The 14,672-nt window shown below is 47.1% G+C and overlaps 1 protein-coding gene across 5 annotated transcripts in view; it reads left to right on the forward strand.

Annotated features, from left to right (window-relative positions):
* LOC120299734 (zinc finger CW-type PWWP domain protein 1-like) overlaps positions 1 to 11,209 on the forward strand; it is a 36,249-nt gene extending 25,040 nt beyond the window's left edge. For 3 of the 5 annotated variants that reach the window (XM_039324852.1, XM_039324853.1, XM_039324855.1), the window contains 6 exons: positions 191 to 274; positions 7,459 to 7,534; positions 7,640 to 7,737; positions 7,996 to 8,059; positions 10,418 to 10,558; positions 10,888 to 11,209. In XM_039324852.1, coding sequence (XP_039180786.1) covers positions 191 to 274; positions 7,459 to 7,534; positions 7,640 to 7,737; positions 7,996 to 8,059; positions 10,418 to 10,558; positions 10,888 to 10,997 — 573 coding nt within the window. In that variant the 3' untranslated portion in view covers positions 10,998 to 11,209. Of the gene's footprint in view, positions 1 to 190; positions 275 to 7,458; positions 7,535 to 7,639; positions 7,738 to 7,995; positions 8,060 to 10,417; positions 10,559 to 10,858 lie in introns of those variants that run through there. The other 2 variants (XM_039324854.1, XR_005554477.1) reach the window with 2 other exon arrangements.
* Positions 11,210 to 14,672: the final 3,463 nt, after the last annotated feature.

Consider the following 14,672-nt stretch of genomic DNA (forward strand, 5'->3'; position numbering starts at 1 on the left):
GGACGGAAGGGAAGACTTAAGGAAGGATGAAGGCTTAGCATCCTCCCCTAGTAACCCTTTCAGGACAAGACAGAGCTGTTCTTTGGATTGGCCGATGCAGCCTTCTTCTGGAAGAAGCTGCATGGTGAGTCGTCCCCCCCCCCCCCCCCGGCCAGTCACAGCTCTGATTTTAAGCCTCTGTTCCATCCAGGCCAAGATCAGGAATAAAAGTGAGAAGAAGGACCTCAGATTGGCTCTGGAAATGGCGAAAGAAGCAGAACGGATAAGCATTCAGGTGGGCCCTGGATTCTGGTCACAAAGGTTGTGGGTCGCCGTAGCCTTTTTTTTCCTGGAATAACCGTCATCATATATCCTCACACTTTTGTTCAGCATCTAGACCAGGAGTCTGCAAATCTGGCCACTTTGTGGCCTTCAATTCCCTTTAATTGGGGGGATTCTAGGAGTGGAAGCCCACGAGGCATAAAAGAGCCAAGGTTGCCTACCCCTGTCCTAACTTCTGCTCATTCGGGCTTCGTCTTCGGTGCCGTTTGTTAAAACCATCCATTTCTGCTTCATTCATTATTGCCTTGGTGGCTGTACTGCTGGAGTGTAGGCCCAAGCTCCCTTTGCAACATTTTATTCATTTATTTATATTTCCTATTTCTAAACTCTGCATTGAATTGAGGAGGTGCAGCAGTAAAACGTGCTGCTGTGGAAACTGCCTCGTTTCAAACAAACACAGACCTATTTTTTCCTTTTCTTATCAGAAATCAGTATAAGGCAGGCAGCCTTGCAAGGCAAGCTGCTAATATTTTAAATAGGAAGGTGATTAACGCTTCTGTTTCACCTGACACGGGGAGGGGGGGCAGGGCTATCATTTTCCTCAGGGTTTGGATGATGAGATGATGATGATGATGATGATACAAAAGCAGCTTTACTTGGAACAGTTACACCCTGCAAGGATACCTTGGACACCATCAAACCATTACAGCTGCCCGTCTCAAGTCCTTGGGAAGGACTCGCTGGGCAGACAAAAACGCCAACTCGGTCAAAATAATATATTAAATTTATAAGCCATCTGACTTGCGGTGACCTGGCTTTCTCTCCCACAAATTTTATATCCCAACTTTATTAACTTTATTAAGTAACTCCGAGTGGCGAACATCGCTAATAGGCGTTTCTGCCACAAGAAAAGAATGTAAATGTTTAGTATTTTAAAATAAAACTTATTTGTTCCTCTTACTTCAGCTCAGTCGGGTTCAGCCAATGGGGGAATGATGGGTGGATTCAAAAGCAGATAAGGGGTCTTGAGGGGAGGGGTCCTGCTTCAGCTAGCTGGACCCAGGACAGTTTTTCAGCCTCTGTGACTGCGCAGAGACCCTTCAGTCAAGGTGCTTTGTCTGAAACAGTATAGGGTTTCCTGCCTGAGCAGGGGGTTGGACTAGAGGACCTCCAAGGTCCCTTTCAACGTTGTTGTTATTATTATTATTATTATGGATCATCGCATAGTCAGCCAAATGTTCAGACTGGATTTGGCATTTTTGTCTACCTATCAAGTCCTTCCCAAGGACCTGGGATAGGCAGATGTGGATGTTTGATGGTATTACAGATCTCATTGCAGGATGGAAGCAGTTCCTATTATTATTATTATTATTATTATTCATTGATTGGCATCCTTCAGTCTCGTGCTCTGGAAAGAGGACCTAAGGCAGCATCTGGTGTGGCTAAAAAGGCCAATTCGAGAATGACACTCCCTTCCACACTGAGGGCAGATACAATCTGTCCCCTGTCCAGCCCCCCAGATTTTGCTGGTTCCGGGACTGCCTCTTTGCCTCAGCCTGCCGCACAAGTGTCTCTTCGAATTGGAGAAGGCCATGCTGCGGTCTTTTAGCCTCCAGGCTGAATAATAATAATAATAATAATAATAATAATAATAATAATAATAATAATAATAATAATAATAATCCCCCAGTGAGGCACTACCTTGACGTGGTTGTGGGGCTTGTGTACTCTGAGGAAGATGAGAGCTATGCCAGAGGTTCAACCATACTGGACAGGTCTCATCAGAGGAGTCAGACAAAGAGTGTCTCTCCCATAAAAAATATGGTGAGACGTAAATTTCAGAATGCCATACCGGCTCGGACGTCGCCCGGGTTAACAAGGTCCGCGCTAGATATTGGAGTTCCTGGATATCTGGTGAAAAATGGGTTACAGGACTCAGGACTGTTGGCTGAGCAACCAGGGCCAGCAGCTGCAGAACTACTGGAAGAAAAGGTGTTTACCCGTCGCAGATACACAGTGATGGAAAACAAAGAAATAATGATCTGTTACTACAGATCAAGTCCAACAAGAAGAGGATATCTAAAACGAATGCACCAGTTCTGGAAAGAACAACATCCAGAATCAGAAATAACAGAACAGAGACTAGCAGATCAACGCCGATTTATAACACGAAATAAAGTATTCACAGAAACAGAATTGGACGAACTGCAAAGGTTTACCCAGGGCAAAGAAATCAAAGCCTTACCAGAAGTAATTCAGAATGTAGAGGCAAACCAGGGGGAGTTGGCAGTGAAGGAATCCAGCAGAGATATACAACTGTTCTCATTTGGAAACCAGGCACCTCTTCCTCAGGAAGAACAAAACCCTCTAACTAAAGAAATAAAAGAATTGAAACAAAGAATAACTGAGCATCTAGAACAGCACAAAAACAACAGAATAAGGCTACCTGCATTGAAGCTTGTTCCAAAGAAACAGCTAGCACAAGCATTAAAAGATGCAAATATTGCAATATCAAGTATAAGCACCAATTCATTGCAAGAAACAAACCAACTAATGTACAGCACAGCTGCAGTTATAACAGAATACCTGGGGTGCAAAATCAACAAAGAAGAAAAACAAACAAACAGTGCACCAGAAAAATGGAAGGTTAGACTAGAAAATAAGATCAGCAAGTTAAGATCACATGCAAGCAAGCTAGAACAGATGAAAGAAAAGAAGCTGAAGAACAAGAAGACCAAAGAATACCTAATCAAGAAATACCACTTAGAAACAAGGAAGATCAAGGAAGCACTGGAAATAATAAAGCAACAAATAACAGCTATAGCCAGGAAAATCAGTAGATATGAAGCTCGAATTGCAAACTATAGGCAGAACCTCCAATTTCAATCCAATCAGAAACGTTTCTACCAATCCATCAATGGAGAAACTGCAAGGAATCAGTCAGTACCTGACAAGGAAGAAACAGTGCAGTTCTGGAAGCAGATATGGGATAACCCAAAGAAATACAACAAGGATGCGGCTTGGTTAAAAGAGGTGGATGCAAATAAAACAGAAGTTGAAATGAAAGAACTAGTAATAACAACAAAAATGGTAGAAAAAAGAGCAAAGAAAATCAAAAATTGGTCAGCACCAGGTGAAGATGAACTGCATGGGTTTTGGTTGAAACATCTAACTGTTATACACCCACTCATTGCCAAACAGTTCAACAATATACTACAAGGAGGAGAAATTGAAAAGTGGCTAACAACTGGGAAAACCTACCTAATAATGAAAAATCCAGCAAAAGGGGCAACACCAGGTAACTACAGGCCAATTACCTGCTTACCAACAACTTTCAAATTACTAACTGGTGTAGTAGCTGATGCAGTGCAACAGCATCTAGTTGAAAACAATCTCTTTCCACCTGAGCAGAAAGGAAACCGCCCCAACAGCAGAGGAACAAAAGATCAACTCCTAATAGACAAAATGATCTTGGAAAACTGCAAGAGAAGGAAGACCAACCTGAATGTGCATGGATTGACTACAAAAAGGCATTTGACTCTCTGCCACATGATTGGATAATAAAGTGCCTAGAAATAACAGGAGTCAGTAGAAACATCAGAAAATTTGTGCAAAGATCGATGGCACAATGGAAGACACAGTTGCAGATCAATGGTGAGAAGCTGGGAGAGGTTAATATCAAGAGAGGAATATTTCAAGGAGATTCATTATCACCATTACTATTTGTTATTGCACTGTTTCCTCTGTCAACAATACTGAATAACTCAGGACATGGCTATCAAACATCAAAAACATCTGCCAGACTATCCCACCTCCTTTATATGGATGATCTGAAGCTGTATGGAAAAACATCATCTGAAATAGAATCGCTGCTCAACACTGTCCGTATATATAGCCAAGATATTGTAATGGAGTTTGGCTTGGACAAATGTGCCACACTTACTATCAAACAAGGAAAAATAGTGAAAACTGAAGGAATCAAGATGCCCCACGAAAATAACATTAAGAGTCTGGATGAGGAAGAGTACTACAAATACTTGGGTATCCTTCAAGCTGACAACATCAAGCACACTGAAGTCAAGAAAAAGATTAGAGGTGAATACATCAAGAGAGTGAAGAAGATCTTAAAATCCAAACTCAATGGAGGAAATACCATAAAGGCAATCAACACCTGGGCAATCCCAGTCATTAGGTACACAGCTGGAATAGTGGACTGGACTCAAGCAGAACTAAAAGCAATGGATAGGCAGACCAGAAAAATAATGACAATGAATCATGCCCTTCATCCACGCAGTGACATTGATAGACTTTATCTACCAAGGCAAATAGGTGGGCGTGGAATGCTACAAGTACATCAGATGGTTGAAGAAGAAAAAATGGCTTTGGAAGAATATCTGAAGAACAATGATGAAGATGCACTGAAATTAGTATATCAGGAAGGCTTACTAACTACTGGAGAGACCAAACTGGCCTACAAGAAAGACCAAATGAAGAACAGAATAGAGGCATGGGAAGACAAAGCACTACATGGCCAATACATGAAAAAAATAGCTGGGAAAGCAGATAATAATAAAACCTGGCAATGGCTAAGAGCAGGAAAATTGAAGAAAGAGACCGAGGGACTAATTCTGGCTGCACAAGACCAAGCCTTAAGGACAAATGCATACAAAGTCAAAATTGAGAAGACAGCAACAGACAGTAAGTGCCGCCTATGCAAAGAAGCTGAAGAAACAGTGGACCACTTGGTAAGCTGTTGCAAGAAGATTGCACAAACTGATTACAAGCAGCGGCATGACAAAGTAGCAACAATGGTGCATTGGAAGATCTGCAAAAAATATCATTTGCCTGTAAGCAAAAACTGGTGGGATCATAAAATAGAGAAAGTCATAGAAAATGATAAAATTAAACTGCTCTGGGACTTCAGAATTCAAACAGACAAGCACCTGCAACATAACACCCCAGACTTAACAATTGTCGATAAGAAAGACAAAAAAGTCTGGATAGTGGACGTGGCAGTGCCTGGAGATAGCAGAATAGAAGAGAAAGAACTGGAGAAGATAACAAAATACAAAGACCTACAAATAGAAATAGAAAGACTGTGGCAAAAGCAAGCAAGGGTAGTACCAATAGTCATAGGCTCCTTGGGTGCAATCCCAAAACAACTGGAGCACCACTTGAACACCATTGGCATTGACAAATTCGCTATTAGTCAATTGCAAAAGGCAGCCTTATTAGGAACTGCTTCCATCCTGCGACGATATCTGTAATACCATCAAACATCCACATCTGCCTATCCCAGGTCCTGGGTAAGGACTCGATAGGTAGACAAAATGCCAAATCCAGTCTGAACATCTGGCTGACTGTGCGATGATCGATAATAATAATAATAATATTGGAAGCAATGGATAGGCAGACCAGAAAAATAATGACAATGAATCATGCCCTTCATCCACGCAGTGACATTGATAGACTTTATCTACCAAGGCAAATAGGTGGGCGTGGAATGCTACAAGTACATCAGATGGTTGAAGAAGAAAAAATGGCTTTGGAAGAATATCTGAAGAACAATGATGAAGATGCACTGAAATTAGTATATCAGGAAGGCTTACTGACTACTGGAGAGACCAAACTGGCCTACAAGAAAGACCAAATGAAGAACAGAATAGAGGCATGGGAAGACAAAGCACTACATGGCCAATACATGAAAAAAATAGCTGGGAAAGCAGATAATAATAAAACCTGGCAATGGCTAAGAGCAGGAAAATTGAAGAAAGAGACCGAGGGACTAATTCTGGCTGCACAAGACCAAGCCTTAAGGACAAATGCATACAAAGTCAAAATTGAGAAGACAGCAACAGACAGTAAGTGCCGCCTATGCAAAGAAGCTGAAGAAACAGTGGACCACTTGGTAAGCTGTTGCAAGAAGATTGCACAGACTGATTACAAGCAGCGGCATGACAAAGTAGCAACAATGGTGCATTGGAAGATCTGCAAAAAATATCATTTGCCTGTAAGCAAAAACTGGTGGGATCATAAAATAGAGAAAGTCATAGAAAATGATAAAATTAAACTGCTCTGGGACTTCAGAATTCAAACAGACAAGCACCTGCAACATAACACCCCAGACTTAACAATTGTCGATAAGAAAGACAAAAAAGTCTGGATAGTGGACGTGGCAGTGCCTGGAGACAGCAGAATAGAAGAGAAAGAACTGGAGAAGATAACAAAATACAAAGACCTACAAATAGAAATAGAAAGACTGTGGCAAAAGCAAGCAAGGGTAGTACCAATAGTCATAGGCTCCTTGGGTGCAATCCCAAAACAACTGGAGCACCACTTGAACACCATTGGCATTGACAAATTCGCTATTAGTCAATTGCAAAAGGCGGCCTTATTAGGAACTGCTTCCATCCTGCGACGATACCTGTAATACCATCAAACATCCACATCTGCCTATCCCAGGTCCTGGGTAAGGACTCGATAGGTAGACAAAATGCCAAATCCAGTCTGAACATCTGGCTGACTGTGCGATGATCGATAATAATAATATTGGAGTTCCTAGATATCTGGTGAAAAATGGGTTACAGGACTCAGGACTGTTGGCTGAGCAACCAGGGCCAGCAGCTGCAGAACTACTGGAAGAAAAGATGTTTACCCGTCGCAGATACACAGTGGTGGAAAACAAAGAAATAATGATCTGTTACTGCAGATCAAGTCCAACAAGAAGAGGATATCTAAAACGAATGCACCAGTTCTGGAAAGAACAACATCCAGAATCAGAAATAACAGAATTAGTCAATTGCAAAAGGCAGCCTTACTGGGAACTGCTTCCATCCTGCGACGATACCTGTAATACCATCAAACATCCACATCTGCCTATCCCAGGTCCTGGGTAAGGACTCGATAGGTAGACAAAATGCCAAATCCAGTCTGAGCGTCTGGCTGACTGTGCGATGATCCATAATAATAATAATAATTATTATTATTATTATTATTAACCAATCGAAACCGGCAGGCGACGCCCCCACACAGCTCAACGTAGCGGGGGGGGGGCAGCGTGCCTTCAGTCTACCAGTGTTTCTCAACCTTGGCTGTGGAATTCTGGGAGTTGAAGTCCACATGCCTTAAAATGGTCAAGGTTGAGAAACACTGGTCTACCAGCTTATCAATACGGGTCCCTTTGCTCTTTCCCTCTAGGATAGAATAAGGAGATTCGGCTTCCAGGGCCGATTCAGAAACCAGGCATCTCCCAGAGACGACAAAATCCTGAAAGGTAACGTGGAGGGCCACACGGGGTCAGACACCGGAAGTAGAAAAAGCAGCTTCTCTCCCTCCCTTGAGGGAAGTCCCACGTCCTTGGTTCCTTCTTGTGTCCTAGAGCAGAATAACTCGGCCTCCAGGCCTCCGGTCAAAGGGCCCCCAGAAACGAAGGGTGGGAATAAGAACGCGGCAGCCTCAAGCAAGAATCCAGAAAAGGTGAGCCGAGGGAAAGGCAGGTTTAACGGGGACCCTGGGATGGCAGCTCAGCCCTGGACCCTCACTGTGCAGGGAAGCTAAGGGTGCAAAAAGTCTCCTGGTGTTGCGCCCGTTTGCCCTCTCTGGCTGCCTGCCCACTGGGTTCTTTTTTGCACCAGGAGAAACATTTAGAATCCTTCCATATTTTTTTCACTGGGTGTCTTTGCGAGGCCAGACTGCTCTCTGCTCTTCAGTCAGCAAACAATATTTCTTTTCCAGCTTCTTCGTGAACTATCAGTAGTGGAACCCATTGCAAAGGTCAAGACGACCATCAATGTGAAAGGTATATGTGAAAAAAACAATAACAATAATGTTGGAAGGGACTTTGGAGGTCATCTAATCCAACCCCCTGCTCAGGCAGAAAACCCCACACCATTTCAGTTCAGTCTCTTCTTTAAAACTTCCAGTGTTGGATAAGGGAGGGAGTGAGGGAAGAAGGAAGGAAGGAAGGAAGGAAGGAAGGAAGGAAGGAAGGAAGGAAGGAAGGGAAAAAAAGAATAACAGACTCAAAAGGGAGTCATCTAGTCCAACCCCCTGCTCAGGCAGGAGACCCTACACCATTTCAGACAAATGGCTGTCCAGTCTCTTCTTAAAAACTTCCAGTGTTGGAGAAGGGAGGGAAGAAGGAAGGAAGGAAGGAAGGAAGGAAAGAAGGAAGGAAAAAAAGAAAGAATAACAGACTCGGAAGGGATCTTGGAAGTCATCTAGTCCAACCCCCTGCTCAGGCAGGAGACTCTAGGCCAGTGGTTCTCAACCTTTTTAATGCCGTGACCCCCAACCGGTCATAAGTCGAGGACTACTCAACCGGTCGTAAGTCGAGGACTACTCAACTGGTGCAGTTGACTGGGACTTTTGGCGGGCTCAGCAGGGCAGAGACAGCCTGGACAATTCCTATCGGCTTTTGAAAGCCAATAGAATTAGACTCTATTCAAGAGAGTCTCTTCTATTGGCTTTCAAAAGCCAATAGAATAAAAGGGAGTAGCCCAGCTAAGGAAAAGGGGGGAAAAATGGCGGACTGCGTTGTTGGGCGACCCCCGTGAAATGGTCGTTCGACCCCAAATGGGGTCCCGACCCACAGGTGGAGAACCACTGCCCTATACCATTTCAGACAAGTGGCTGTCCCCTCCTGCTATCCTGTCCCCCCTCGTCCTTCTTTTCTCTAGACTGGCCATTCCCAAATCCTGCCAGCGTTCTTCCTACGCTGGACTAGTTGGGCTGGCCTAGTATCAGCTGCGTGCCCGAAAGGAGAGAATCTTGCTAGAAGCAGAGGTATAATAATATTGAGGAGAAGGGCGGGGAGCTCTATTGGGGAGACTTTGGGGGCAGCAGGTCTTAGCCTGCGCCTACCTCTCCCGATGTCGTTGGGCGTTTTATTTATTTAATGCATTTATACGGCCGCTCAGCTCATATCCCCGGCTTTGGCTAACAAAGTAAAAACAACGCAGCCCAAATGAAAAACTCTATAAAAAGCCCCTCCTTGAGGGAGACGGGCAGTCTAGAAAGGCAAAATATAAATAAATAAAATAAAAAGGGCAGCCAGGAACACACGGAGAAACGTTCCCACTATGTTCTTCCATATTTCTCGCCTCTGCTGGCAAGAAGGTTGAAGCGTTCATCCCTCCGGAGGTTTCCCGTTGTCCAGCCAGATCTCTAGGCTTGGAGAAGTTCTTGAACCAAGCCCCCCTTCCCTTGACCCCCGGGAGCGAGGGGGGGACGGGCCAGCCCTGCCCCTCCCCAGCCATCCCTCCGCCCCTTTGCAGCATGGCCAGCCCTTCCCCAAAGGACGGGGTCAAAGCTCTGCCTAACTGGGTGACTGGCCCCTGGGAGGGTCTTCCCTTCGGCCTCCCGGCTGGGGACTCCCTGGGCGGAAACTTGGTCCAGAGCACAGAGGAGATTCCGATGCAGAAGGAACACAGAACCTCCAATTGTAGAGTTGGAAGGGACCTTAGAGGTCTTCTAGTCCAACCCCCCTGCTCGTGACAGGAGATCCCGCAGCAGTCCGGATTTTCTTTGGGCTTGATGGGGCGGATAATACGTACGATCGCAGAAAGAAGAACAGAGCTGGGAGGACCCCAGAGGTCATCCAGTCCAACCCCCTCACTCCAGCAGGAGACCCCATATGCCAGTGATGGCGAACCTTTTAGAGAGCAAGTGCCCCCAAACCACCCCCCCATCTATCCCCGCTCCGCCGTGCCTGCTGGACCACCCACCACCTCCACGGCCCACCACAGATCACCCAGCAGCACCATGGGGGCCACGCCCTCCGCCCGTGCCCTGCAGCATCATCTGCGCACGATGGGGTGCAAAGGCGGAGTCGTGTCCCCGCTGCCCGGCTGCCATGTCCTTGGCTGCGCTGCTCCTTGTGGACCGCGCCCGGGGGCCACTCTCCTCCGGAGGGCTGCTGGTGAGGAGGGGGCTGTGGGAGGAGGCGGGGCTGGGGCGACGGCGCGTGTGCCCACAGAGAGGGCTCCGAGTGCCGCCTCTGGCACGCGTGCCATAGGTTCACCACCGCTGCCCTACACCATCTCAGACTTGGTTTTTCATTTCATTTCATTCTCAGGAGACGACGATTGTCTACAGATTCCCCCGTCCTAACGATAGTGTGTGTGTGTGTGTGTGTGTGTGTTTGTATTTCATACAGGGGGCAAAAAAGCCAAGTTGGGACCTGAAAGTGCTTCCCCTGTGTTGAAGAAGAGCCAGCCACAGAGAACAGCCCCCAACGCGGCAGCTACACTCCGAGGACCTGATCAAGCAACGGGAAAACAGAAGAGGAGTCAGAAAGGTGAAAGAGAGAGAGAGAGAGAGAGAGGATGAATGGATGAATGAATGAATGAATAGATGGATGAATGGATGAATGAATGAATCAACGAATGAACGAAGGAAAATGTACAGCATTTACTGTCTGCCCTGGTAAGCAGGGTGCTTTGCTGGCAGGTGCTTTAGCAAGCGGTGCTCAGAGGCGTATTCCAATTCAGAAGCAGGGCCTGGAGGGCTGCGGGGTCAGCCCAACGTTGGGGGGACGGGCCTCGCCCTCTCGGTTCCAGCAGACTCGCTCACTGGCCTCCGGGCTCCTCCTGCCCAGGTTGGAAGCCGTCCTTCTCTGCACCGCAGGGCCAGATGCCTCGGGCCAGGCACCCTCATTCCTACCCAGACAGCAGCAGCCCGGCCGACATCGCCGCCTCTCGCTAGCCGAACCAGAAAGACGGCCCGAACAGGTCTGAGGGCTCCCCGGGGGGCCCGAGGAGTGCCAGGAGAGGGAAAGGCACAGCTGGGGAACCGGAGGAAGCCCTGGGGAAGGAAGAGGGGAAGCCTCGGAGGAGGAAGAGAAGGAGGGCGATTCTCCCAAGGATTCCTCTTGGGCCTCGTTTGGAGAGGCCGTCACAACACCGCATCAGGGGAGCCTGGCAGAGGAGGCCGTCTGCGCTCTTCTTCGTTTTGGCTTGGGAAGCGGAGGACGGCTGACATTTCAACAGAGCTGCTGCCGATTGCGAAACCAACCCCTGGAAGCCAAGCCACAAACCAGGCAGAACTTTGAGCCTGGAGAGAAAAAAACAGGGAAAAAAACGACTCTCCAACATCCCCCCCCCCCCCCGTCTGAGGGGACTCGACTTGCCCCTCCTCGTTGGCCAGGATCTTGCGCTGCCCAAGGGAGGCTCTGCTCCTCCCGCCCGTCGCTTCCTCCCAGTCCGAGCTCCATTAAAAGCTACTTTTCAATTGAATGCCCTCCTCGGTGCTCCGATAGCAGAGTCGACAAAAGTTGCGTATGTTTTTATCCCCACGATCGATCGTAGACGGCTTAAGGGCAGAGCAGGAAGAGGCCGGGAACATGGGTGTCGGCAAGTGAAAATGCTAGTACAGGAAGCCCTCGGCTCCCAATCACAAGTCAGCCCCAAATTTCCGTTGTTAAGTGACTTTGGCCCCCGTTTTACGACCTGTCTTGCCACAGCTGTTAAGGGAGTCCCTGCACTTTGCCGAGGGATTAACACGGTTGTTAAGTGAATTCGGCTTCCCCCGTTGACTCTGCTTGTGAGAAGGTTGCAAAAGGGGAGCAGGCGTCCCCCGGGGACCCTGTGACTGTCATAAACAGGAGTCACTAAAGCAGGGGTGGGGAACCTTGGCTCTTTTATGACTGGTGGACTTCAACTCCCAGAATTCCTGAGCCAGCCATGCCTGTTTTCTTTTTCACCTATCCCTTAAAGCAGAGAGATTAGAGAGGAAGGGATTGTAAGAGAGTAAGCTGGGGGACAAGGAGTATGCTGGCTGGGGAATTCTGGGAGTTGAAGTCCACCAGTCTTAAAGTTGCCAAGGTTGGAGACCCCTCCCCTATTTCACATCCTCACCTATCCCTTAAAGCGGAGAGATTGGAGAGGAAGGGATTCTAAGAGAGTAAGCAGGGCCACAAGGAGTATGCTGGCTGGGGAATTCTGGGAGTTGAAGTCCACTAGTCATAAAAGAGCCAAGGTTGCCTAGCCCTGCACTAAAGCGTCTGAATTTCGATCTGTTTTAAAAGGCCCAACCAATCCGCTTCTCCCGGCGCTTTCTTCTCCTCTAACCTGCCTTGCAAGCACGTTAAAAATCATCCGGATGCAAATTTAGTCAGGTTTGCATAATTTATTCCAATGGAAGGGATTTGGGGGCCCATGGGTTGGTGCTAAACGTTTTAAAGCCGGTTGCAACCCCAGAGAGAACACGTGCAAATATTTTGATTAGACCCTTTCCCAACTTTGCCTCTTTAGGGTATCCCTCCCACCCAAAAACCGGGGCAGCCAGTTCCAAATGAGAGTCAGTCTCTCTCTCTCTCTCTCTCTCTCTCTCTCTCTCTCTCTCTCTTTTTTTTTTTTTTACTGGGATAACCGCCTCACCACCACCACCACCATCATCATATCCGCTGAGGCAGCTTCCTGGACTTGGATTCAGGGTCTGACCGGAATGTCAGCCTCTTTTGTTTCAGCTGCCTCCGTGTGTGTGTGTGTGTGTGTGTGTGTGTGTGTGTGTGTGTGTGTGTGTGTGTAGTAGGGGAGGGGGACGCAACTGCACAGCTTTGGAGGAAGCCGTGTTTTGCTCAAGGTCGCAAAGGACGGAGTGGCCAAATCCATTTCCTGACTCCCAGGTCCCCACGGGTCTCGCGTAGAATGGGGCCCTGAGGCTACGAGGCTGGTCAGAATATTGGGGGGGGGCTCAGTCTTTTCCCGGTTGGGCCTCCCCCCCCTCCCCACTTTCACAGCAACAAAGAGAAAAACAGAATAAAAGGGATGGAGGTCTTTTTTAGTCTGATCCCCTTTTCAAGGCAGGAGCACCAGGGCTCTCCAAGGTGGACCACTTTTAAGACTTGTGGACTTCAGCTCCCAGAATTCCCCAACCAGCTGTGCTTTTTTTTTTAAATCCCGGTGTACATTTTTTTTCAGTGTGCCTATTTTTTCTGGTGCTTTCCATTCAAAATATTGTTTTAATTCTGTTTACTAACTGCTTCCAGCGTTTTGTTTGTGGTCTAAAGCAGGGCTGTGCCGGCTGGGAAATTCTGGGAGTTGAAAGTCCACAAAGTCCTTCAAAGTGGCCTTAGTGTCCAGCCTTTTCTTGAAAACTCCACTGTAACTCAGATTGCACTGAGGTTCCCGTCGCATTTTTGAGGGCTGACTCAGCGTTTGCTTTCAACGGCCTGCAAATTCCAAAGAGATGTCTTAGTCTCGAGGTTGGGAAATGCTCATTTTTGTGGCCAGCTGGCTCAAACGGGGTCAATCCATCTTTTTTTTTTTTTTCACATGGCAACAAGCTTGGGAAAGGGATTTTTATAAATACCTTAAAATATCCAGCCAAACATGTGATTTCCTCACCACTAGACCATTTTTGGCCACTTGAAGACTTGTGGACTTCAACTCCCAGAGTTCCCTGGGACTAAAGCATTCCTTTCGATATGTACACCCATCGGGGCCTGCTTACTCTCTTGTAATCCCTTTGCAATCTCTCCGCTCTAGGAGGGAGGAGAAAAAAAAAAACAGGCTGAGGAATTCTGGGAGTTGAAGTCCACAAGTCTTAAAAATTAGCCAAGCTTGGACAGCCCTGCTTTAGACCACGAACAAAACCTTGGTAGCAGCTAATAAAATAGAAATAAAACAACATTTTGAATCGAAAGCACCGAAAAGCTCAAAATACCCACCAAACCTTTTTATTATTATTAAAGGGTGGCGATGGCCAGTGGCTTCCATGGTTTTAAAACAGAATTACAGGGATGAGAAATTTCTTTTGGGGGGGAGCTGGGAGCTTTTGGGGGGGGGGTCCCTGAGAGAAGGGGAGCAAAGGCAGTGCCAGAACGAACTTTTTGTAACGCACTTCCATGGATCAAAAACAGATCAAGTTATTCAGGACCACACCAGCGTGTTGAAAGCGCAAAAGGGCTGAAGTAGGAAGCGGGGCAACTCCAGATGCTGGTGATCTTGCCTGCCCTGGATAGGAATGATGGGACCTGTAGTCCTTCAGGCTGCCCGCAGAACTAGAGAAGATTTTAAAAAGTATCTGGGCGAAAGGGAGTCGTGGGCCAGAGCGGTCCCCCCAAGGGGAAAACTCAAGATTTTTAGTCCTTTTTGGGTTAGAACAGTGTTTCTCAACCTTGACCATTTTAAGGCATGTGGACTTCAACTCCCAGAATTCCACAGCCAGCATTGCTGGCTGTGGAATTCTGGGAGTTGAAGTCCACATGCCTTAAAATGGTCAAGGTTGGGAACCACTGGTTTAGAAGCAGATAAAGGAAACACTGGCCTTAAAAATGAAATTAAATTATGGGATGTGGTGTGTGGGAGAACTGACCCCCTCTGGCCACTGCCTCCTAAACTATCCGCTGTGGGGAAGCCAGTGGGGAAGGGTCTTGTCCCTCCTCCCCTTGGGCCCTTCCTGGCTGCAGG

Source organism: Crotalus tigris, unplaced genomic scaffold (genome assembly GCF_016545835.1).
Source record: "Crotalus tigris isolate CLP2741 ecotype Arizona unplaced genomic scaffold, ASM1654583v1 scf7180000024309.744930, whole genome shotgun sequence".
In the NCBI taxonomy this organism is placed as follows: Eukaryota; Metazoa; Chordata; class Lepidosauria; order Squamata; family Viperidae; genus Crotalus; species Crotalus tigris.